Source organism: Erythrolamprus reginae, chromosome 1 (assembly GCF_031021105.1).
Source record: "Erythrolamprus reginae isolate rEryReg1 chromosome 1, rEryReg1.hap1, whole genome shotgun sequence".
In the NCBI taxonomy this organism is placed as follows: domain Eukaryota; kingdom Metazoa; phylum Chordata; class Lepidosauria; order Squamata; family Dipsadidae; genus Erythrolamprus; species Erythrolamprus reginae.
Window position 1 is genome coordinate 253250724 of NC_091950.1, and position 27012 is coordinate 253277735.

Sequence of the window (27012 nt, forward strand, 5' to 3'; positions counted from 1 at the left end):
ACATTGATTTCCTGAATGTTATGTTGAATTAAGATCGCCAGTCTGCTTCTGAAGCAGGGAAATGCACTCTCCCTCCATGTGATGGAACAACACACAGCATTTCCAAAAAGAAAATAGCCTTTGCTATTGGTTTTGGAAATGAAAGCTGGCCGTTAGGCTAAGGAGATTTTCTGTGCTGTAATGACAGGTTTTAGGCCATTGCAGAGCTTTGCTATCACTTGAAATCATTTATCAAGACTAAGAGATTATATGATGTTTTATTTAAGAAGACAAAGCCTTTCTGTTCTTTTATTCTCTCCAGCTGATTATGCTCGTCCCCAAAGCCCTGAGATACTTTTGAAATATACATGAATAAAACATGATTTGTGAGTATGCAAATCTATTTTCCTCCCCTTCATTTGTAATACTGTAGAAAACTTGCCAGCATGTTCTCTGGAAAAATAACAATCACATTCAGAGAGGAACCAAAAGATTGGGGTTAGATAAACTATACTTTAAATGTAGCACCACAAATCTCAGCATCTCCTGAAAACTCAATCCAGCCTACTCTGGATGGTTCTGAGGGAAATAGCTTATTTGTTATCATGCTGAAAGTTTGTTATCTTTTTCAAAGTGAGATGTGAGTGATGAACACTGTAGGCAATGTGCTGCTGCCAGATCAGCTGGACAGATACCGTCTATCAAGGGAGCCCTGCTCACTCAGCAATGGACAGATTGAACTCAAGCATGAGAACGGCTGTTTGGCATTTAACACACGCAAGGGGAGTCTCACATATCCTCAAACGTAAAGAAAAGATGCTGAATGTATGCCTTACAACTAATAAAGCAGCAATCAAATTACCAGGATAGGGCTGCTTCAGATTTGATAATGCTCCTGTTCAGAGGCATTTTCATCTAAGAATTTTGTGCAATCAATGTGTCAGTGCCCATAAAGTTCAACTTTGCATGGAATAGATATCCTCGCATAAGGAGCCACAATTTGCCTGCACATGAGCTGAAAACATACATATTGATTTGGATTTATACAATCAGCTTCTATCATGCTAAAAACATCTGGGGTGTTGTAACCAGCTATTGGGCAAACACTTAGGTTTATAGAGAAACATATATCACTTGATAGGGGGGGGGGAATAAATAGTTGAGGATAATTTCCGCTGAAGTCAATGAAATTTTTTCCAGCTATTATTTTCATTGCTTTCATTGAGATTAATCCTAGTAGGACTATATCCAATTTAGGTTGCTGAAAGCATGTCCCTTATATGGATGATCAATATTTACAAACAACAACAACAAAAACACCAGCCCACCCACAATGTACTTTTCCCTGGCTCTGATGACTGAGAGATTGAGCAACCCCCTATTATCAATTTAAAAATAGTTCTATATTTACAAAATCAGTAAATGCATATACAGTACATTAAAAGTAACCTCCATGTTATGAAGAAAACCGTTTTAGGCCAAGCTGATGATGTCCCATTCTAAAAAACACAGGATTATTATTTGATCAAAAATGCAATTTATATCTATGTAAACTCAATTACATTAGGCTTATAACACAAGTAACTCCAATCAGAACCAACTTTTGAGATTTTTTCCCCATTCAAACTGGAAATGTACCATAATGTATGATAAGCATAAAAATATTTTTGCTGATATAAAGTGCCTCCCAGCCAATAGACACAACTAAAAAATACATAGGGATATGAGAAGTATTTTTCTTTTAAGAAATCCATTGATTGCCACTTCAAGGCATACCCAATTAGATGAAATTTGTCACATTAACATTAATTGCATTAAAAAAAAAAAAGTCCCATCAACACCTATGCTTGATTCAATGTCTGTCCAATGTGGGCATCTCAAAATACCACAAACTCTATGTCATGAGCCAAATTGTCATTTGAACAAGTCCATAATTGTCAAAACTCCTGGCACCTGGTTAACAGCCGACCCATTTTGGAAGTTCAGTAGAATCAGTGTTTGGATGGGAGACCACAAGGAAAATTCCAGGATAAAAAAAAATCAATGAAAAAAGACACATTCCAGAAGAAAGCAACTGGCAAAACCGCTTCCCCTACTGTTCCCAAACAAAGCTGCATGGCTGTGTCCTCCAATTGGGAAAGGGGTTTTGACCCACGTTTGTCCTTAAAAATGTCACTTTTTAAAAGAAAGATGACCCGAAGACTGTCATGTGGAAAGGCGGGGGGGGCGCGGGGGGAGCACCGTATAGAAGGCCTAGCCTTCAAGGCATTTGCCCTTGCTTGACTGTGTTCAGCAAATCCGTGAGCTCACCGATGTACTTGATGGTGTATTTCAGCGTCTGTATCTTGGTGAGCGGCTGGCCCCGCTGGGTGTACATGGGCGGCAGGTAATTGCGCAGCGTGTGCAAAGCTTCGGCCAGCGTCCTCATCCGCAGCTTCTCCCTTTCGCTGGCCTTTCGCCTGCGCTGCACCGACATCCGCCCTTTGGGGCCTTTGTGACCTTGGACCTGCCCGGGCCGCGAGAGATGATAAACGGAGGGAAACTCTCCAAGCGGATACCCTCTCAGGCCGCTCCCGGCCTCGTTCCCGTCGCCGGGGCCACAAGGCACGTCCACCAGCAGGGGATAAGGCGAAGAGGCGTACGAGTCGAAAGACGGCGACGGAGACAGGCTTTGCGCCGGCGAGCTCTGGCCCAGCTCCAAAGAGCTGCCGCTGCCTCGGCCCTTCCATTCCCAGGAGGAGGAAGAGGAGGGGAAGAAAGGAGGGGGCTCGCCGTCCATGCTCTCCGTTGACCCTTCCTGAGACAAGAGGCTTAGGCGGACAGCATGCGACCCACGTCGGGGGTCCCGGCCTCGGCTTTTATGGAAGCCGTGGGGGAGAGGGGGGGAAGGAGGGCTTTGGTGACCAAAGGGGCCACCGGGTGCCAAGGGAGTGGCGGGCATTCAAATGAAGCAAGGGGAGGCCCAAATGAACTCCCGGCGTCTTCTCCCGCTTTGCTGGGATTAATTAGCGCCCTTCAGCTAAAGGGCCATTTCGCCTCAGTCGCAGGCGAGGGCGAGAAAGAGGAGGGGGGCGGCCCGGGCTCGGAGCAGGAGCAGCGCTTGGGCAAGGCCGTTGGGCTGGCTGCTATTTGATATGTTAAATCGAACCACCCCCCTGGATTTGGCGGGGAAACCCATCACTTAAAACATCTCGTGCGGAATTAAAAGTCAGGAGGGGAGCTTCTCTTTTCTATTTCTATTTTTTTGGCTATCTAACAAAATGAAATTCAATAGAATAGAATGGATTGATTGTTTCTTCATTGCTTATTTCAGTGTTTCCCAACCTTGGCAACTTGAAGATATTTGGACTTCAACTCCCAGAATTCCCCAGCCAGCGAATGCTGGCTGGGGAATTCTGGGTGTTGAAGTCCAGATATCTTCAAGTTGCCAAGATTGGGAAACACTGGCTTATTTGACCCCTATGACAATCATGAAGTGTTGTACCACATGATTCTTGACAAATCTATATTTTCTTCTATGTACACTGAGAACATAAACAAACCAAGACAAATTCCTTGTGTGTCCATTCTCAATTGTCCAATAAAGAATTCTATTGTATTCTATTCTATTCTGTTCTATTCTATGAAATTCAATGGTGGAAAAAGTAAGGTTCTACATTTAGGCAAGAAAAACAAAACGCACAGGTATAGTATATGTGGTACATTGCTCAACAGTAGTGACTGTGAGAGGGATCTTGGAGTCCTAGTGGACAACCATTTAAATATGGGCCAGCAGTGCGCAGCAGCTGCCAAAAAAGCCAATGCAGTTCTAGACTGCATTAACAGAGGGATAGAATCAACATCACGTGAAGTCTTAATAATACTTTATAAGGCCTTGATAAGGCCATACTTGGAATACTGCATTCAGTTTTGGTTGCCACAATGCAAAAAGGATAATGAGACTGGAAAAAGTGCAGAGAAGAGCAACAAAGATGATTAGGGGACTGGAGGCTAAAACATATGAAGAACTGTTGCAGGAACTGGACATGGCTAGTTTAAAAAAGAAGGACCAGGGGAGACATAGCAGTGTTCTAATATCTCAAGGGTTGCCACAAAGAAGAAGGAGTCAACCTATTCTCCAAAGCCCGAGGATAGAACAAGAAGCAATGGGTGGAAACTAAACAAGGAGGGAAGTAACTTAAAACTAAGGACAGTCAGGACAATCGGGAAAGGCTTGCCTCCAGATCTTGTGAATGCCCCAACACTGGAAGTTTTTAAGCCTAGAAGACCTTCAAAGTCCCTTCCAACTCTGTTGTTGTTATTTTCTAGCTGGCCATCCCATCTCTACGGATGCATCCTCACTTTCCTAGCACACCCAAAAGCTGATTGTCTTGAGTTCTACACCTTTTCTGAATGCTGGCTTTCCTTTAAAAAACCCCCACAAAAACCACGACAGTATCAAAGGTTGAGTGAAGCAGGTGAAAAAAGGGCCTTCTGAGCATTATTTATTCTGCTTGTGCTCTAAGGAGCATTTTTATTTAGTATCAAAAGTATTTAATTAAAATGAATATCATACTGTTGGTTCATGTTGGGTTCTTTTCCCCCCAGGAGGTCAAGTTTGCATATATAGAGTTTATTTTCCCTACAAAAGCATCCTGCAGTATAAGTTGGCCCAAATCTCCAAGTGGTTTTCTGTGGTGGATTGGGTCAACATCTTACAGAACACTGTATACTGTAAACATAGACTTTTTAATAGGAAAGTTTTGTGTTTTATCTCCAGTCTCTTCAACCCCCTTAATAATACCATTTAGAAATTGTTGTGTTGTATATTCTTGGCCATATCCAAAATCATGTGAACATGCCTGTGCTCATTTCACGGGAGTTTCCCTGTTCTTTCCCATTTTATACTCTGCCAGATGTTCTTCAGTACTGCTCTGGATCATTCCCAACCCTTGAAAGAGCTTGGTAGAAGGCAGGGGGAAGAAGAATCTCTTCTTCTGACAGATACCATTTCTTCAAAAGACACACTTTTGGTGTTCATATAATGTTGGATATGCACATTTTGCTATACATTATTGCAGTGAGTGCCACTTTGCTTCTGGGTCCAATTCAAGAGGTTGGTTATGACTTTCAAAACCCTATATGCCTTAGGACCAGATTACCTACACAACTATTTTCCTCCCCATTATATCAGGCTGTCCCACCCACACTGCCAAGGAAAGTATATGGAAGACCCCATTAGTTAAAGCATTTCAATCAGTGGGTTCATAAAAAGAGCTTTTTCTGCCATTGCAATTGTCCTATGGAATAACTCCTCAGCCCCAGAAATGAGGCAAACAGACAACCACTCTTCTGGTCTAGAAAGATGTGAAAAATGTCTGTTGCTTTGACAAAGGCTCACAGGACAACCCAGCTATGGGGTTGGTAGTACCCTAAAAGCCTCCCCTCTTCCTTTTAATTACCTTTTAATATTTATTTTTATTCTTACATTTTATATACTTTTTAAAAATATTTTACTTGCATACTATCCAGAGTCTCTCTATGTGGGAGATGGGAAATTTCAAAATTTGAAAATTAAAATTGAATGAATTTACAAGATAGACAATGCACTCCATACTTTTAAAATAAATTATTCCAAAAGCCTTATCATCGTAGTTGTTTCAGATGTCTCTTGTTGCTCTGATATTTTCCAGGAGCATCTATGATTAAAGTTTTCCCATTTAATTTGTATATGAATTAAGTGTTTCTGGAGTATAAATTGTGATACGTAACGTTGCACAATCTCTCTCCCTCTCCCTCCCTCCCTCTCTCCCTTTATCTTCGGACTGTGTGTAGCATTCTGGTGATAGTATTCCCTTTACTTTTAATTCACATTAATGTTGAAATTGCCATCATCAAATAGAAATATTTGACATGGAACTATTACAGCATTTTAGTTCAATATTTTATTTTATTTCCATAAAAAGGTCTCAAAGCCATATATAACAATATAATACAGTAGTAATACAATAGAACACAACATTCAATATCAGAAGGAAATAAAGCAGCTATAGCTATGAAAAATAAGCATTTTGTTGTACTAAAATATGATGGGAACAAAAATATTTTAACTACCTGTTTAAAGGATATGAAAGATTTATACTCAACACAATTACTACAAATAGAAGTCAAAGATGATTGTTGATGGGAATTGGTTTGGGATCAAGAGTATGCTTGGGGCTGACAACTTTTTATTAAAACTAAATACCAGTTTAAACAGCATTAAAAAGTATGTGTTTAAATTAATATGTATTTTGCCCTTAAGAATAATTTCTTAGTGATTGTAGATATAGGATCATGTACTATTTTAATTCCATAGACTTTTATGTACAGTACTTGTTTTCATATATTTCTTTTTACAGTGAGGAAGGATTTTCAATCCACATTTCATTGAGCAAACCTCAGTACAGTATTTAATTTCTAGGGAATATTCATGGCTCTTGTTTTCTCATTCTTCCCTTTGCTTCTTTTATTGCGATCATGAAAAATGACACAGCGCTACATTGAAAGAGGAATAAGGGTATTTATGCATTGTAGCTGAAGAATGGCTTAAAATGAGTTTCAATATCCTTGTTTCCCCAAGGAACACTATGAAGTGCAATTTTGTGAAAAGACTAATAATTTCCCATTATAGTTGTCTAGTTATTCTCCAAACCATATTTTCAAGAATACGGGGAAGGAAATGTTATTTAATTTAGTCTCATATATAAATGGGCTTAAGCAGGAAGTGATGCTCCATAAAGCTGTTTCCTAAAGTGGCACTAAAATTTGTGAACAGAATTTACCCCTCCCAAAGGATGTGTCATCAAATTTTAAGCACCAGGAGTGTGATAGGTGAGATATTGAATCATACCAGTCTTGGTGTGAAGGTCAAAATCCTCACCTCTGCCTTTTCTGTGCCTCTTATTATCTCAGCATGTTTCTCTCCTGGTATGTACTCTGTGGTCTTAGTTTTGAAGTGTTTTGGTAACCTCTGCTTAGAGCATGAAAAGAACCCAGAGAAACATATTCAGAGAGTTCTGATAGGCAAGGAGAAATGCAGTGTTCTCCAAATCTTGGGAAGGGTAAGTAGAACAGCTTCTTAAACTTGAGACTTCAATTAATGGCTGTTAATAGGTGGAACAGGAGAAATTTCCTGACAGTCAGAATGGTTGATCAGTGGAACAGCTTGCCTCCAGAAGTTGTAAATGCCCTAACACTGGAAGTTTTTAAGCAGATGTTGGGTAACCATCTATCTGAAGTAGTGTAGGGTTTCCTGCCTAAGCAGGGGGTTGGACTAGAAGACCTCCAAGGTCCCTTCCAACTCTGTTGTTATTATAATAGTTGGGTTGTTTTGTCCTACTCAATAGTGGTGCTAGGCCACAGCCTAGAGCAGTGTTTCCCAACCTTGGCAACTTGAAGATATTTGGACTTCAACTCCCCAAATTCCCCAGCCAGCGAATTCTGGGAGTTGAAGTCCAGATATCTTCAAGTTGCCAAGGTTGGGAAACACTGGCCTAGGGGATCACCAGTTCAAATGAAATCCTGTCCCATTTCAAAGTCTGGTGTCTAATGAAAATGAATGCATAATTTATAACTGATATTACTAAAAAATACTTCTGAGGTATATTTGGAGCTCCACGTTTTTTTCTTTTGGAAAAATTACCAGCTAATTCCTCCAGTTCATATTTGTGATAATTTGAAAGATTTATGTTTGAGAAATTAATGGACAATTACTGGTTAGAGCGCTTGGGTGGTAGAAAGCGGTTTCCTATATTGGAACTTGTAAACATATATTATTTGTATAGTTTGATTTATTGATGATATTTGTTAAGGCCTATTTGAAAGCACATGTTTGAAATGATATAATATTGACAAGTGTATAGTTGTGAGGTGAATTGTTGCTGCTTGTATGACTTGCTTCAGAAGTACTAGTATTACTGAAATGAATATTAAATTTTATCTATGCTGTTAAAAAAGAAATAAGATATAAAACCCTGCTACTGAAGCAATTTATAACATTATCACACATTTACAGTGGCAATGTCCATCCACATTATTGATATATTAGCAGAATAACAAATGGAGGACACTATAAACTGCTCATATACTGTAAACAAGTTCATGGATCAGTTTGCTTTTATGTCCTGGTCAGAAAAGGAAAGAGCCGAAATATTTAAAGTGTACATACTGTATTACTGAAGCAAATTTAAAAGAATAAATTTATATCTCTGACCTCTACCTTTTCCACCTTATACAAGTCTGGGTGAGATCGTTTTTATCATATAGTAATCCCATAACACTGAAGGTTATTTGAGTTATGGAGCTAATATTATAGGTCTGCTCAGTGACACTTTGAAAAATGATAAAGGCATTTTCTGCCTGAATGGCAGCTTTATTTTTCACTCCATTAATTTATTCAGCAATCTGAAGGCAGACATTCAGTCTTCATTCACTGTTGATAATGAGTTCTTTCGTCTTAATTCAAAATGCATAAGTAGGTTGCTAAAGTAAACAAATATCAATAGTAAAATGCTACTAATGAGCAGCTTTTTCTTTAAAATGCTACAGGAAAGAAGCAGATGCGTTTCTGAGTAACAGAAAAAAAGTGGATACTTTTGAAATGAAAACAAATGAAGATTTGTTTCATGCATTTCATACATCTCTACTGAATAATTTAAATTTTAAAGAGGGATACTGTTGTGTCAAATTTATTTTTTGGGAGAGGGGATTCCATTGAAAACATGCATCAGAAAAGATTGCACTGATGTTTTTTCCTGTGATAGAACTATCCATTCATGATTCCTTTCATCTATTTAGTCAAATATGATTTTTAACATAAGACTTCCCTTGGTCTTGGCTACCCATACTTACCTGTAATCACTTTTATTTTATTTATTTAGAGACATATCGCAGCTGAATGGAAATGATTTCTTAAATACAAATAACCAGATAAATTTGATCAGTAAAGATTAAAGTACGAAACAGTACAAGTATGGTTAAACAAATAATCACAACTCACATTTATTTATTTATTTATTTATTCATTCGTTCATTCAATTTTTATGCCGCCCTTCTCCTTAGACTCAGGGCAGCTTACAACATGTTAGCAATAGCACTTTTAAACAGAGCCAGCATATTGCCTCCACAATCCGGGTCCTCATTTTACCCACCCCGGAAGGATGGAAGGCTGACATATTTTTAATCTCCCTTTAGAGTTAAACTATTTCATCCTGAGAATTAAACATATTAGACTGAAACAATATTAATTTTCTTGAGAATGCAATCTACAGTCTCCCTATGGTGTCCGGATTTGTCATTCATAATCATTTTGATAGCTCAAGGTTGTGGAAGATTGGACAACTGAAGTCTGGCACTTCTGGAAGGCACCAGATTGGGGAAGGTTGAGTTTGAACCATCTGTGAAGCAAGGTGACCATCTTTATTGAGCTGGAAAATGCATGCATGTTGAAACTGACAGTCACCAGAGCTGGAAAACACAGTAGCGTAACATTGCCATCATTCTCCAAGATGTATGGATTCTTTCACGAGACTGTTTAAGATGAATATTGACCACCAATCTCAAATATATGAATGAATCCAGTAGGTTGTGCATGCTTTGTCTTTCAGGTTATCAGAGAAGCAAGCAACCTGTGTTGACTTTATTGGCACTTGTCTATAAGCAAAGTTAAAGCGGTCACTGATGGTATATCCCTAAGCACCAGTATTGTTCTGAATGGGGTCTTGTGCAAGTGGTATGCTTTGTTCACACACTTGTAAGATCACATGCTCTTCGAAACCCTTCTATGTGAACATTTGATCCTCTGAGAAGTGGCAATCTCAACTAGCTGAGACGTGACAGCAACTTCCCAATTCATTAAGACATCTGGCCTCTAATCAACTGGTTCCCTAGATGAAAACGGTCCCATGTGCTGAATTTACACCTCTCCATCTTTTAAGTAGGGGTTTTATGACTTGGTGTTTTCTAGCTGATATTGGGGAAGTCTTTTTAATACCCCTGTTAACAGAAGTTGAAAGGATATTCTGCTGTGTGGTTGGTCTTTAATGTTTACTTTTCATTTGAATTAGCGGAAAAGAGAAACGAATGGCTGGAGAGTTTTGGGCTTCCTTATTCTTTATTTAGCTAATAACCACAACATAGATTTAAACAAAATGGGCCTTTCTTTTGCTTTTGGTACCAGAATCCAGAGAATAAATAGAATACCAGTGTCTCAGAAGCTTGAATTCACCGCCTTAATACTTTTAATATGAATATTTAATCTGTAACACTTACTGGTTCACAAAATAATTCAAATAGACCTCAATCCCAAATACATCACTCCCCCCAAAAATCTGTACATTGAATGCACTCAGCTAAATGAGATTTTATATTTATGCATGCATTAACATGAGTATTTTATTTTAAAAAGCTAACTGATGGATTAGTTCATTCATTCTCCTTTAATACAACCCAAATAGTTTATTTTATTTAGCATATGGTGATATTTGAGTGATTTAACGTTTCAACTTCTAGCAGCAATCTTTTAATTTTTTTTAATATAACTATCCATCTTCAATTAAACCAAATGATAATCAAAATTTACAACAAATTCATTACATTAACATTAATTATATAATATTAAACATAATAATATTTACTTCTCTCTCTTAACATATCTTCTTTGTTTCACTCATTTTTTCTTTTCTTTCTCTGTTTCTAACTTCCATCTTTGCTATCTAACCATTGATGAAATAAGCCCCATGTCATAGAATATTCAGTTTGTTCTTCTTAATTGCTAGTGTTAGTCTATTCATTTCTGCACATTCTAATATTTTCCTGATCACATTCTCATCTGTGGGAATTTCTTCACTTTTCCAACCAAGCAGCAATCTTTAGGTAAACCAGTTCTTGTTATCCTTACTTAACCAACAATAGGACATAATTTCAGAAACTAAAGGTAGTGTTGGGGACTCAATCTGAGTAAGCCTGGCTCATGCATGCTTATAATTCTGACCTGTGGCTGCCTCTTTCAGGGGTGGCTTCCGTGCTGGGAATATCTGAGGCTAAAAAGCAAAAGAGATCTAGAGAACTTTTCAGTGGACATAAGGAATGATCAATGGCACAGCATGGATGAGAATTAAGGAATGGTCCTCCCTGCTGAATGTACACGACACATTAGATACTGGAAAATTGCAGGGGGTAGGAATTGAACAGTATATGTGAATCTGTGTTAATTGCCAGAGTCAATAACTTAGCAGACAATATCCCATGACTTTGCCATTTCCCTTAATATTATTTTATGCTGATGATTTTTTAAAAGAAATAGTGATTTCTCCATAGTTCTACAGCCTCAGTAAGTTATTGCCATGTAATTTTATTTTTAAATACACCTATCATTCATTTAATGTTAACATGACACTTTAATTTGGAATTTTTTTTTCTTTTATGCATTTTAGAGACTTTCTTGCCAGCTCCAGGAACTAATTGGATGACTGGTTCAATTTTGCAGCCTATTAATATCAATATTTTTTTTTTAAAAAAGAATAAGACAGGTTTCCAAATGAACCTAATGAATCTGATATTTTCATCCTGGATAATTGAGATTCCTCATGGAGTTTGGATGACTTCTGAAATTGACTTCTGGCTTGAGTTTCATAAATGCCAATAGAGTCTCATTGCAACAACACAACTTGCTATTATTCATCTATCTGGGCTTTTATGAATCTGGTTGGTGTTCTTTTCAACCTGATTTCCTCCAGTTGTTTGGTACCACAGCTTACAAAATTTTTAACCAGCACAATCATTGACTACAGAGGGCAAAGCCATTGTGGCTCAGGTATTCTGCTCTTTTTCCTCACAGAAAATAAATTCGTATCAAAATCTGTTCATCATCAGGCCTAATGTTTGCACTTGGAAACAAATGTCATAGTTACTTTTAAGGTTATGACATCTAAGCTCCAAAAATCCAAATGACCAGTAGATGGTAGCAGAGGGATACAGAAATTACAATGCTTTGCTGCCTTCTTGTGGACATTCTTGTCGACAGGTCTATGCAGCACAGCTCTGGAAGCTCTTATGTTTTTCTACAAACATATTTTTCTACAAAAGACAGTTTACTAATGTTAATATTGTATTGTCAGCAAGGGACAAAAAATGAGAGAAAAGGAAAAGCGAACTTTATTATTTTTGACTTGATCTGTCAAGCTTTGATGAACTCACATATCAGACTTGGCCATGCAATCATTTCTTTTAAAAATGGAATTGAAATGTCAGAGATACATAAGGTCTTAGATATTAGCAGTTGAAATGTCCCAGCATCATACTTTGAAAGAAATTATGCAGAGAAAAAAAAGTGCTACTGGGCTACATAAGCCAAAAATCAGAGTAATATATATCTTCTTCCCATTCAGAATATTTATATATATAAACATATAAATATTCTGAAGATCTTTTGGATTATTCTATGAGGTTGAGGCAGAAATGATAATCTTTTCATGTATAGACGTACAATGCCCTGCTTTCTACAGGTTCCCAATACATTTTTAAAAGTATTTTAAATTGCATATAATTCCAAAGACTTCTAAATTATGAAAAATGTATAATAAAGTAGTCAATATAAAGCTAATAAAAGTAATCAACAAAGCTTTATCAACCAACAAACAGGCCTTAATCAAAGATATAGCTTTGAAAGATGCAAAAGATTGATTGATCGAATTGATTTGATTCATTCTATTTATATACTGTACCTGCCCATCTGAAATACATGACTCTGGACATCTAGCAATGATTTAAAACAAAGCTTGAAAATTATAATAATCAATAACATATACATCAGCTAACATTAAAAAAGTCAGCCAATAGCAGCCCAACCATGAAATTGGGTCAACTACAACCCAGGCTCTAACAAACCAGGTCTTACAAAAGGCCAGCAGGATTGAGAACTGTTTTAACCTCTGGGTTGTGCCAGATAATACTCCCAAAGGACAGAACCCAGAGCATCTCACAATGCTTGAGGAAAGTTAGAGAATAGATACAGTAATAAAAGAAGTCCATTTGTATATTCTATGTACCCTCACTGATAACATACAGAATGCATCAGCACTTATGAAATGCCTGGTTAATATTCCAGTTCAAAATAAGGATATCTTTTAGAACAGCTTAAAGTAGTTCGGCATTATGTAGAAAGATAGCCAGAGTAATTTTCTTAACATTGATGTGATCAAATCTTACTACCAGGTTCAAGACCATTATTCTTTTATGCTGTAGACTTAAACTCTGTAGACACAATCTCAAAGGTACCCCACCCCATCCCACCCCCATGAAGAACATCTCCTTTAAGTGGATATTAGAAATGTTAGACAGAGTGTAATACTGGCACTATATACTTTATGACATTGGATTGGATTGCAATGGAATGGAATAGAATGGAATTATAGAGATGAAAGGGACGTTGGAGGTCTTGTACTCCAACTCTTTACTCAAGACTGGAGAACTTGCACCATCCTTATTTTATTTATTTATTTTATTTATTCATTTGTCCAATACACAAATACATAGGAAGAAAAATAGACATGTAGTAATATATATAAGGGTAAAGTGAACATAGAGGAGAGGATATATGAAAGAAAGAATATATATATATATTGGACAAATAGTTGTCCAATCTTTCCTTGACAACTTCCAATGGAGTACCCACAATTCCGAGGCAAGCTGTTCCATTGATTAATTGTTCTCTCTGTTAAGAAATTTCTCCCCAATTCCAGCTTGAATCTCTCTTTGAGAAACTTCCACTCTTTGCTTCGTATCCCTATCCTTAGGTGCTTTGGAGAATAGGTTGACCCACTCTTATCTGTGAGAGACTCTCATGGCAGACAGCTATCCTGTCACCCCAAACCTTCTTTTGTTAGGCCAGACATATCTAGTTCTTTTAGCCATTCATTGTATTATTTAGTTTCCAGACATCTTATAATCTTTGTTGCTTTTTTCTGGACTCTTTCTAGGGCCTTAGCATTTAAAAAAAATCACAGTGACCTGAATTGGATGTGATATTCCGTGTGTGGCCTCACTAATGCTGTCTAAAGCTGTAGCATCACTTCTCGTGGTCTTGATGCTATCCCTCTGTTGATGCCAACTATCCTTGCCAAGAAAACTATTTGAGTTTCTCCATCTAGCCTGGACTTATATAAAAATAGAAATCAAATAAGACCTTGTGTTTTGAAACAGATACCTTCAATTATTATTTGAAGAGTAACAATATTTGGAAATGGTTTAAATATTGTTTGTGTGGTGTATTCTATCTCAACGCATTTCTCGGAGAAGGATTTTATTATTTATAATATTGTTCTTTTGTTTGCTATAAATATCTTAATTTTGCAATGCTATGCATACTTACGTCTTAATCATAAAAAAACCTTTCACTGAAAGGCTATATGCATTTACCCAGAAATAGATCCTATGGAGTGTAGTGAAATAGTGAGTCCTCGGAGATGGACGGCATGCAAATCCAATTAATTAATAAAAAATAAAATTGTATTTTTATTTCTGCCTAAAAACACATAGAATTGGGATTTCCTAGTAATCCTACATTACTGAATGGAAATAAATGTTGACCCTGATATAATTATGTAATAAATATGCTTGGGATGCTGAATGCAGATTTGCAGGGTTGCTCTGAAGAAGAACTGTTCTTTTCATGGCTGTGAGTTGGTTAAAAGATCAAAGACTATAAATCTATCAGACTCTGAAATGCAAATCACCTGCCATCATGTCGAAGAGAACAAACCTTGCATTAACACCTTGGTGCCAAAGACTCAAATTAGGTTGAGCAGGCTGAAAAGGAAAGGGCAAAGACAACATATTTATCGCCTATTCAGATTTGTTGCCATCCCAATTTAGTCAGACAATAGGATGGGAGTCTATTAGTCAAGAATTCTTTCTCCCTAAATTTGTCAGGTCACCTATCAATAACTGTTGGGGACGATTGATGAAGGAATCAAATGCTTAAAACAATCATCATTGGTATTAAACTGCAAAGTAAGACTGTATTTTATCCTAAAGTATTATCCATTTCTAAAATGCCATGAAATATAGAGGTAGGATTTTTTTTAAAATCCATCCTGGTGTATTTGATTGAATCATCTAATACTGTATAGCTAAAAGCAATCTCTATAATCTCGAATGTACATCTACTGATACAATTCTTTAAAGATATCTATTTAAAGATTTCACTTTTACATTTAAGACATTCATATATAGTTTCTCAATTCCCTCCACCCAGTATAGGATTTTTAAAAAGAAAAATCTAGCTAGTATTTCTTTTCCAGCCATGGCTCTGGGATAAGATGCTTTCTAAGGAAGTGGGGTTATAATCCTCCCCATGAGTTATAATCCATGCCAAGAAGAAATCCCACTTTACTCTTACTGGCTTGTTTATGCATATCATTATTTAGGACCGACATAATTTTAGAGGTCTGTGTACCAAGTGATTTTCTCCTCTACCAGCACATATTTATTTATTTTATTATTCTATTTTATTTATTCTATTTTTTTATGCCGCACTTCTCCTTAGACTCAGGGCGGCTTACAACATGTTAGCAAGAGCACTTTTTAACAGAGCCAGCATATTGCCCTCACAATCCAGGTCCTATATGCTGTGATCTCCACTCCAACTCAACCTATACTATAGCAAATGGAGTGGGGTGGGTGGGGAGCTGAGCATCTTCATTGCTCTGATATCAGGGACTCATCCATTCTGCTCAACTGGCTAGAGGAGAGAACAATGCTGAGAGGCAATGTTAAATTTGCTAAGCTAAAGTCAGGGGTACTTTGTGCTCTCTGAGCTTGCTTGTTTTGCTTGCAGAGGTTTCACTACCCTAACTAGGTAACATCATCAGGGCTCCTTACTACATACTGATGATGTAATAGTTAGGGTAGCAAAACGTTTGCAAGAAAACAAGCAAGATCAGAGAGCACCAAGGAACCCCTCACTTCAAATCTTGGGCTACAAATATTCTCCTTTATTGGTAAGCTAAAGTTGCTTAGTGATTCTTCTGAAAAATAAGTGTGATTTTATAGGGCATGTGGGATGCAGAAAACGAGATCCCCTGCAGTAGGTGTGAAAAATACTGTTGTGGCAATGCAAAGTGCATTCTTATATGATCAAAAATTATTTAAAAAATGGAAATAATTCAGCATTCAGGCTCTTCCTTAAATAACCCGTTTCACTTGTGAATAAACAGTTTTAATGGTAAACTCCAAATAAATGTAATGAGTAGTTATAATTCTTGCAAATTGGTATGTTCTGTGCTAGCAAAAACTTCAGAAGAGAAGGATTTAGGGGTAGTGATTTCTGACAGTCTCAAAATGGGTGAACAGTCAGGCGGTAGGGAAAGCGAGTAGAATGCTTGGATGCATAGCTAGAGGTATAACAAGCAGGAAGAGGGAGATTGTGATCCTGCTGTATAGACCGCCGGTGAGACCATATTTGAAATACAGTATTTGGAATTGAAAAGTTCCAAAGACGGGCTACAAAAACAGTGGAAGGTCCCAAGCATAAAACTTATCAGGAAAGACTTAATGAACTCAACCTGTATAGTCTAGAGCAGTGATTTTCAACCTTTTTTGAGCCGCGGCACATTTTTTACATTTACAAAACCATGGGGCACATTGAGGAGGGGGGGGGGGCGGCTAAAAAAAGTTTGGACAAAAAAATTCTCTCTCTCTCTTCCTCCCTTTTGCTCTATCTCTTCCCCTCCCTCTTTCTCTCCCTTTTCTCTCTCTCTCTCCATCCCCTTCTTTCTCTTCCCTCTTTCCTCTTTTTTGCTCTCTTTCTCTCTCCCACCTTCCGTCCCTCCCTCCATCTCTCTTTCTTTCTCTTTCTCTCTCTCTCTTGTTTTCTTTCTCTTTCTCTTGCTTGCTTGCTCTCCCTCTTGCTCTTTCTTTCTCTCTCTCTCTTTCTTTCTCTCTCTCTTGTTTTCTTTCTCTCTCTGAGCTTCGCGACATACCTGACCATGTCTCGCGGCACACTGGTTGAAAAACACTGGTCTAGAGCAGAGGTCCCCAACCGCCGGTCCGCGGACCGGGACCGGGCCGTTGGGGCTTTTCAGCCGGTCCGCGGCGCCAGGGCCCCCTCGGCCTTTCCGCACCACCAGCGGCGCTCCCCCCGCCAGCCAGCCAAGCCCCGCGCCCGCCGGAACCGGCTCCTCGCTCTCCCCCCGCCGCCCGCCGCGTTTGCAGGAGGTGGGGAGGGTTGGGCGGCCCGCCAAGGCCAGGAGGGACGCCGCTGCCCCCCTTCCCTCTCTCCGCCCGCCGCTGCGCCTCCTTGACGCCGAGAGGAAATGCCGGCAAAGGCTTTCCTCAGCGGAGGCCGGCGAAGGTGATATTGAATGTCGGGGGAGAACGGGCGGTTGCGCACGCTCCCTATCTCCCTGCTAGCCCACTCGGAATATTCAAAATAAGAAAAACCTTTGCCGGCGAAGGCTTTTCTTATTTTGAATATTCCGAGTGGGCTAGCAGGGGGATAGGGAGCGCGCGCAACCGCCCGTTCTCCCCCGACATTCAATATCACCTTCGCCGGCCCCGCCTCTCCTGCAAACCCCCTTGCTGAGAGCCCGGGGCGAAAGTGCTCTCGCAAAGGTGAGGCGGGCAGGGCGTGCGCGCGTCATCGCTGAGAAGAATGGAGAGAGAACGAGAGTGAGTGAGAGCAACAGACAGCAAGATAGAGAGAAAGTGAGAAAGAGAGAGTGAGAAAGGGGGGGAGAGAAAGAGATAGCAAGAGAGAGAACAAGAGAGAGAAAGAGCGTGAGAAAGAAAACAAGAAAGAGTGAGAGAGAGAGAAAGCAAAAGAGACAGAAAGAAAACAAGAGAAAGAAAGTGAGAAGAAGAGAAAGAGGGGGAGAGAGAGAGAAAGAGAGAGGGGGGAGAGAGAGAAAGAGAGGGAGAAAGAGAGAGGGAGAGGGGGGAGAGATAGCAAGAGAGGGAGAGAGGGAAAGGGGGAGAGAGGGGGGAGAGAAAGAGAGAGGGAGAGAGAGAGGAGATAAAGGAAGAGGAGAGAGAGAAAGGAAGAGAAAGAAAGAAAGAAAGAGGGATAGAAAGAGAGAGAGAGTGAGAGATGCTCAGTGAGCCTTTCTTTGAAGTTGCCTTTCTTTCTTTCTCTTTCTTTCTTTCTTGCTCTTTTTCTTTCTCTCTTTTACCTTCCCTTCCTCTATTTCTTCTTTTCTTTCTCCTTCCTACCTTCTTCCCTTACTCTCCCCTTTCATAAGTTTCCTTGCTTCCTTCCTCTGTTCCTGTCCCTTCCCCCTTTCTTTCTTTCTTTCCTTCCTTTCCTCCCTCCATTTCTTGCTTTCCTTTTCCTTCCTCCCTTCTTTCCTCCCTCATTCCCTTCTTTCACTCCTTCCTCTCTTACTCTCCCCTTTCACACCTTTCCTTGCTTCCTTTGCACCCTTCTTTTGTTCCTGTCCCTTCCCTCTTTCCTTCCTTCCTTCCCACCCTCCGTCCATTCATTCACCCATTCCTCTCTTGATCGCCCCTTTTACGGCGCCGCTGACAGCTAGCTCCCCCCCCCCACCGGGCCATGGAAAACTGGTCTAGCTTAAAGCCGGTCCCTGGTGCAAAAAAGGTTGGGGACCTCTGGTCTAGAGGACAGAAGGGAAGGGGGGGGACATGATTGAAACATTTAAATATGTTAAAGGGTTAAATAAGGTTCAGGAGGAAAGTGTTTTTAATAGGAAAATGAACACAAGAACAAGGGGACACAATCTGAGGTTAGTTGGGGGAAAGATCAGAAGCAACGTGAGAAAATATTATTTTACTAAGAGTAGTTGATACTTGGAACAACTTCCAGCAGACGGTAAATCCACAGTAACTGAATTTAAACATGCCAGGGATAAACATATATCCATCCTAAGATAAAATACAGGAAATGGTATAAGGGCAGATTAGATGGACCATGAGGTCTTTTACTGCCATCAATCCTCTATGTTTTTATGTTAAAACCTCTATATGGTGTTGAGCAATGCTCTATGGAGATTTACAATCATCCAGGTCATGGCTGTCCCAAAAGTGTTTTTCAAAAGATAACTGGACTTTCTTGTTTTTCCCCCCTTTGAAAAATGTGTTGCTTCTCATCCAAGAAGCAAATGTTTTTCAAGGAAAGCCCCACATCCCCGGCAAGAAAATCCAGTTGCCTTTTGAAAAGCATCTTTGTTGAGCTATGTCAGTCTTATGAAATACTTGCAGTTATTTTAGCCATTATTGGGCTTGTCCCCCAAACTCTAGCCTTCATTGCCTGTGTAGGTTTCTGTTGTTTTGCTAGCACTCTCACATTGACATTAACATTGGTGTACCAGGATACACAAAAAAGATGCAAAACTAATTAGCTTTCAACGTTACCCATATCTCAACACATCACTGCAGTACTGCCTGCATCATACTTCCTATGATTTTGATCCGTTTCCATTCTTCTTATTATTTAGTTCTAAAAGAGGAGAAAGCCATTCCTAGAAATAGGCATTTTCTCTCTCTCAACAAATAATAAATAAATCTGAGAATTGCTCATTTGAGCAATTGGTTCTTTGTTTTGTTCCTACGGGAGGGATTTATGTATTTGTGCTTTTATTGTTGCAGTGGTATAAAAAGAAATCTAACTGAAGTTTCTTAGTTTTGGATAAACCATTTGATTCATGTGAGTGGGCAACTAGCAAAATATTTATGTATATATCTTAGAAATAATGATCATCACTTTAAAAAAACCCCACCAAGTTGTTCAAATTTAAAAACAGAAAAAACGATCTTGTGATATATTTTGTTTTCTGACCAATTTCTACTTATAAAGAGGTTATCTTGAAGCCATCTCTGAGAATTTTAGCATTAGCACGGTTAGAATAAAAAGTAGAAGATTAATGGAGGCAGTGTCACAAGTCAAGGTAAAAATCTTTTCATGTCTAAGGAAGTGTGAAGCCCTGCTATTTTGCATCAACAGATGAAAGGAAACCACAGTTAGCAATATTACTAGATCTGTTATAGACTAAGTGCTACTGGTGAACAGTAAAACACCGTGCTAGATTTAGCACTTGGCTCTTCAGGAAATAAATACTTCGTATTTCTATCACTGTTTAAATGAGAGGACAGCTATTATCTGTTAGTTTTATTCAAGTTTTCCTTTGTTGTTGACCAACAAAATTTACAGCTTAAAATCATGGACCTGTACAATGAAAAAATAATCATAGGCATTTAACAATGGATATTTTTTCATCCTAGTTTTATATTTATATCCAAACAAAACTGAGTTAAACATGTTTTGAATTTATTGACAAACCTTCTTTGTACGTTAAGAACATATTTGTTATTTTGCATTCCTGCTTTTTAAGATTAATTATTCTGAGAAGTTTTCTATTTTGAATAAAAAGGTACACAACAATTTTTATAATATATGCAATTTCAAAGAATGATGAGTTATTTAGCATATATTTTTAACTTTATGTAATAGTTATGAATTGCTAAGGAATATGGATGGTGTAACATATCAAATACAAAGTTGAGCCAACTGTTTGCATATTTAAGACAACTGATATAGCTTTAGGTTGAAAGAATGCGTCATTTTTTTTGGGGAAGATATATTTTAATAATTTCAATAGTGATCACCGGAAAATATTTTGCAGTCTAATGTGCACTTTGATAGATCCACGAAATTTACATTTGTACCTCTTGCTTTATTGATAAATATTGGGCTGTACAAATGTAGCCTACAGAAATGGTTGGGATGGCATGGGGTTGATTCACATTATACAGTGTATATCATATTGTAATTTTAAGAGGAAGAATTCTATACAATATGGCAAGAATGGATCTGGACACGAAATATTCTATGAAGGAAACTGAAAATTTAAAAGGGGGATTATCCACTCCTGTATTGTTGTGTCACTGCAATTTGCAAATTTATAGGATAAGCAGAACAGATTTTATCTTTTTCTTCCCATTTCAGGCTAACACTTGTGTCAACTAAATAGAAACAATGTTTCTGTAGCTATTTTTTTCCAATGGCCTTGTTTCACACATCAAGGTAGATTTCTGAGCTATGCCATGTCATATTGCAGGGATACACTTGTGTTATTTTAGAAAAATCATATGAATTTGGGATTAGCTTTGTGAATCTTGGACATAATTCAGCTATACTTGAGTACCTTCTCTCTCATGGTTTCAGTGAGAAAGAATTCAGGGGAATATTTTCAGCCATTCTACTGAAGTTAAGTGGAAATTCAAAGTGGCTCAAATAATTTTGCAAATTACCAGGATTGTCAATTTGTCTTAACCATGATTTGCAGAATAGATTTACAATGGCTACGCTCATATGCTAAGCTGTACACAATATTTTACAAACCACAGTAGCTGGCTTTAAAAAATCGTTAAAAATCATATTAAAACCAAATCAGACAAATTAGGTGAGGACATAGTACAACATGTGAAATCAGATTCTGCATCATTTTAATAATTTATGTGACCATATATTGTGAAAAATAAAAATAAATATGTAGATTAAAATGTCACTTGCATCTACAATTCCATTGCAAAAAACCCAATCCTGTGAATTAATATTTTCCTCCTCTTTCATCAATCAGTAACAATCACCAAACGAGATGCCTTTCCTTCAATTGTATATGTTAGAAAATTGATATCATTTGCACTTTGATCTAATCACTATCACTATTAGGAGTTGCAGTGTGCCAAGACCATTCATTCAAGTGCTGTCTCTTGACCAACAATGGGTATCCAGAACTGCCATTGGGAGTCATTCCAGCCTGAAGTAAAAGCCCATAATTTGAAATGGGCACCTTTGGCATGGAAGGTATGCATTTTACTAGTAAATACAATGCTTGTCCAGAAAAGACAAAAAAATGATGTAAGCAAGATTAGAATATAATATATCAGAGAAAATCACTAATGTCACAAATAACATATTTTAAAAGACCACACTACTTGCATTGAAAAGCATTGCATTTTAAAAATGTCTATTTTAAAAAATTCTATTTAAAAACCAGATTATATATAGTTACAAATGAAAATATTTATTCTAAAATATTTATTCTAAGACCATATGATCTCAAGTTAGAAATTAGGTCAAAGGAGAAGAGCAGATAAAGTACTAGATTGTAGCAGTCCTATCCAATAAATTAGATTTCTAATTCTAAAGGTATCTAACAGGCATAGTTCTAAATTGATTTTTTTACCACTTTATAATTCTGGAACTTAACTGTGTTGCATGTGTAGGGATTGACTCCAAGTTTGGAGTTGCTTGAAGAATTTAATTTGCCAGTCATTTCACTTCAGACTCTTCTTTCAATCTTCCACCACTCACAGTTATGGGACTTATTAAATTTAGAGGACATTTAAACCTATCAAGACATTTGAGATGTTTCCAGATGAAGACATCAGAGAAGGGAACAGAAAATGCTCAACTGTTCTTCAATCTGAGCTTCAGCCTTTCAGACAGAGGCAAGGGACTTTCAAGCCACATATTCAGATCACTTTTGGTCTCCTGAAGACAAGGATTGAATCCACATTGGGAGAGACTTGGAGACTTGGAGAGAGGTAGAAGCAGACATTCTGTGGATAAATCAGTGTTGAGTAATTTAAGAGGGCGCTCAACTTTCTCTTTTATTTCTGGCTGAATCTCAAATGCCAATTTCTTGTTGTCCCTTTTGCCATTATTGCACTTGCCCTTCAGCTGAACTGCATGGCTCTTACTTTGCTGTTTTGGGATCCTATGACTCTTCCACTTGCTCTCCACGTTTTCACTATCACTGTCTTCAGCATGATAAATATTTTGGCATACACTCTTCTTAAAGGAGCTTTTCATGATTCTTGGCACAGATTTTCCCCCAATCTGACAGTTATCTAGGACTTTATTTGACTTAGAGGGAAAAATTTGCTGTTTGTTTTCTAAGCGACTCACTTTTAACATTTCAGTACACAGCCTCAAAGAACTTCCTGAATCCTTGACTTTATCTGCTGCGGCTGGTGGGTCCTTAGAACTTTGGGGATCTTCTCGACAGCTCTCTAAGCTTAGCCCCCGCAGATGTTTTTCTAGTAACATCACATTTTCAATTTCCTGAATTTGGTCAGGAGGAGATGAAAATTCCTCTCCAGGGTTAGAAATTCTCTTTATTTGTTCTTGCAATTGTGCAACGTTCAACAAAGGCACATTTTTAGCTTTGGGAAAAGTTTCTAAACTTTCCATAGCGGCTTGATCTTGTAAAGACAAATCATTCTTCTCTTTAGGAAAGCCTGTGTTTGAAACAGAGTCATCTACACCAGCGATCAGATTGGGATTGGATTGTGCAGAATCTGAATGCTGCGTGAGGATATTGGCTGCTTTACTGTGTGGTGGAGAGCACCGCTTTAAAGAATTATTGCATAGGCCAGACTCAGATTCTGTATACCAAGGAAGATTAACATTTCTTGGAGAAAGGCTGAAAGATGTCCCTTCCCAGTCAGTGCCACTCAGCTGCAGATCAGTATTTGCAGAACAAGCCATAGGTTCCTTAACGAATAATTTTGTTTGTGAGATTAAAGATTTAGGAGGTTTATATTCACTTTTTGTGTTTTGTGAAGCAAGAAAGAAGTTGCTTGGCTTTCCTAATGCAGTAGAAAAATCTGCAGAGTCTGATAAACACAGAGATTGACAGCTCTGTTTTGGACATTTTTGCAGATCAAAAAGGGACTTCAAATCAAATTTTGAATCTTGGCTGAGAATGTTTTCACGTGCAGGTTGCAAGTTCGGGTCAGAAAAGGTATCTTCTACTTCGCTGTCCCCTGCTAAGCATTCTTTCACTTTACTTTTCTTCTTACCTGGCAAAAAAAAAGTGAATAACATCATGTTAAAAACCACTGTTTAAAAATGAGATGTGGAGTTAGAAAAGCACTGTGATTTTGTAATCAGGGAATTGTGGGAGAAATGGGTAAGTTAAATGGCTTCATTAAAATCTAACTAGGGTACAGAAAATTCTGTACAACAACTGGCAATTTGACAAGCATACAGTGACTATTTAGGACATGAAACATAATCGAAGTATTTTCAGCTTACTTTTATTTTTTTCTTTGCCAATTTTCAGCTTCTCCATTTCAAACAAAGCAACCACTTCAGGAAAGGCAGCTTCAAATAGCATTGACTCTTCTATTGTTATTAGAAAGGAATTTGCAGGCTGATCCTCAGTTGCAGCACAGTAATGATCTGGAACAATGAAGTTGAGGCAGAGAAACATACTTTTACTAGGTAACTGCAGATGATTCCCTTAATTATCATTTTCATACCCACTCCTTTATAAAAAGGAACATATAAAACAACTGTTTCCTTGGGATTGGAATGTGTATCCTGCAGAACCAGTTATGAGCTGAGGCTTCCATGTCTAACCCTTACTGCAGACTCTCCTTAATTTGCATGCAATCCACAAATATCTACCCCTAGGTTTTGATAAATTATTATTTTATTTATTTATTTATTTTGTTTATTTACTTACTTACTTATTTATTTATTTAGTCCAATACACAATGAGGGTTTTAGTGGGTATATATCTATATACACATAGTAAAATACATGATGAAGGTTATAGAGGAGATACTCACAGTAAAATATATCTAAGAAAGAATAGAAAAGAAGATATAGTAATAGAACATATCAATGAAAGAACAGAAGAAGAGATATAGGAATAGAAGAAAGGAATAGGAGATATAGGAGAGCAATAGGACAGGGGACCGAAGGCACTCTAGTGCACTTGTACTCGCCCCTTACTGACCTCTTAGGAATCTGGATAGGTCAACCGTGGATAATCTAAGGGTAAAATGTTGGGGGTTTGGGGATGACACTATGGAGTCTGGTAATGAGTTCCACGCTTCGACAACTCGGTTACTGAAGTCATATTTTTTACAGTCAAGTTTGGAGCGGTTAATATTAAGTTTAAATATGTTGTGTGCTCTTGTGTTGTTGTGGTTGAAGCTGAAGTAGTCGCCGACAGGCAGGACGTTGCAGCATATGATCTTGTGGGCAATACTTAGATCTTGTTTAAGACGTCTTAGTTCTAAACTTTCTAGGCCCAGGATTGAAAGTCTAGTCTCGTAGGGTATTCTATTTCTTCACACAATCATATATGTGCATTCTACCTACAGCCTGATAGAAGAGTGATTTCACCTTATGAGAAATTTTAATATACAGGGCATGCAATATATGCCCAGAAGACTGAGAAAAAGAAATTCTCATCTTAATCGCTGTCCTTTTCCATTCTGAATATGACATTTTCATATAAAAAGTCAGACTGGTCATTCATTGTAAGCTGGCAGATGGTCTCCAGATTCCCAGTTCTATTTAAAGATAGTCAGAAGTGAACCTGGGATTAACTAGGCTACAGAAACCTGCAACAAGAAAGTGAAAAACCAGAATGCCTATGTGAATTTAATTTCAAAGCAGTAATTTTATGGAGAACAAGGACTCCCAAATCCAATTTTGACATTGTGTTTTTATTGCAGAAAAAGCAATATAATGGCAAGGTATACTTGCCGATTTTGACTGTTCATAGTAAGAAGTGTTTTGTCTTCTCCTAGCCATAAATGAGCAGGGTCTCCTCCATCATGGGGTCATGATTGAAACACTTAAATATGTTAGTGGGTTAAATAAAGTTCAGGAGGGAAGTGTTTTTAATAGGAAAGTGAGCACAAGAACAAGGGGGCACAATCTGAGGTCACTTGGGGGAAAGATCAGAAGCAACTTGAGAAAATATTATTTTACTGAAAGAGTAGTAGAACTTCCAGCAGACGTGGTTTGCAAATCCACAGGAACTGAATTTAAATATTCCTGGGATAAACATATATCCATCCTAAAATAAAATACAGGAAATAGTACAAGGGCAGACCTGCCTTCCATTGAGGACCTGTATACTGCATGAGTCAAAAAGAGGACGGGGAAAATATTTACTGACCCCTCTCATCCTGGACACAAACTGTTTCAACTCCTACCCTCAAATTGCCACTACAGAGCACTGCACACCAAAACAACTAGACACAAGAACAGTTTTTTCCCGAATGCCATCACTCTACTAAACAAATAATTCCCTCAACACTGTCAGATTTTTTACTAAATCTGCACTTCTACTGCTACTAGTTTTTTTCCTCATCATTCCTATGACCCATTTCCTCCCACTTAGGACTGTATGGCTGTAACTTGTTGTTTGTATCCTAAGACTTTTATTAATATTGATTGTTTCTTCATTGCTTATTTGACCCCTATGACAATCATTAAGTGTTGTATCACATGATTCTTGACAAATGTATCTTTTTCTTTTATGTACGCTGAGAGCATATGCACCAAGACAAATTCCTTGTGTGTCCAATCACACTTGGCCAATAAAATTCTATTGTATTCTATTCTTTCTATTATAGTTTCATTTTATTTAATATTTACCCATTGCTAAACTGGTCTCAAAGATTTGTTTATTTGTATCTCACCTTTATTATTTTTACAAAGAACTCAAGGAGGAGAACATATAAAAAACACATTTTCCTCCTCCTGTTTTCCCCACAATAAAAGGCCTGTGCTGAGAGTGAATGACTGGCCCAAAGGCTTTCATGGCTAAGCTAGGACTTGAATCCATGGATATCTGCTTTCTAATAGGGATTTCCTGAACCAAATTGGCTCTGGTTGGACTGATGTTGAGAGGACAAAAATTGACACCCTTTATTGGTGACTTTGGAACAATCATCCTCTCTCAGACCAATCCCACCTCTGCTTCATTTTCGCCCCAAGCATCAGATAGCGAGAGATAACTCTCCCAAACATAATGGTTCCATTTCAATATCATACTGAATGCTAACTAATAAATTTGTCTTTCACTGTAAATTGTCACAAAATATTTTAACTATTTAAGCTAATATCTATAACAACACATGCAAAATAATCACAAATGAGAAGATATGTTTGTGGATTTGTTGTACCCAAAATTGAAATTGCTAAGTGAAACATTTATTAAATGAGTTTTGCTCCTTTTTACGACC

The 27012-nt window shown here is 38.0% G+C and overlaps 2 protein-coding genes across 4 annotated transcripts in view; both read right to left on the reverse strand.

Moving 5' to 3' along the window:
* Positions 1–1475: 1475 nt before the first annotated feature.
* Positions 1476–2920, reverse strand: MSGN1 (mesogenin 1). Its single transcript, XM_070735548.1, has one exon. The coding sequence runs from the start codon at positions 2918–2920 to the stop codon at positions 2240–2242; it is 681 nt and encodes a 226-aa protein (XP_070591649.1). The 3' UTR covers positions 1476–2239.
* An 18947-nt stretch (positions 2921–21867) lies between these two features.
* Positions 21868–27012, reverse strand: part of GEN1 (GEN1 Holliday junction 5' flap endonuclease) — a 31248-nt gene continuing 26103 nt past the window's right edge. For all 3 annotated transcript variants that reach the window (XM_070732852.1, XM_070732854.1, XM_070732853.1), the window contains 2 exons: positions 24056–24202; positions 21868–23820 (listed from right to left, as the gene is read on the reverse strand). In XM_070732852.1, coding sequence (XP_070588953.1) covers positions 22424–23820; positions 24056–24202 — 1544 coding nt within the window. In that variant the 3' untranslated portion in view covers positions 21868–22423. The remainder of the gene's footprint in view (positions 23821–24055; positions 24203–27012) is intronic.

Excerpts from the sequence above, each read along its gene's own strand:
- MSGN1 (XM_070735548.1), bottom strand. The coding sequence starts at position 2,920 with ATGCCCGCCACTCCCTTGGCACCCGGTGGCCCCTTTGGTCACCAAAGC.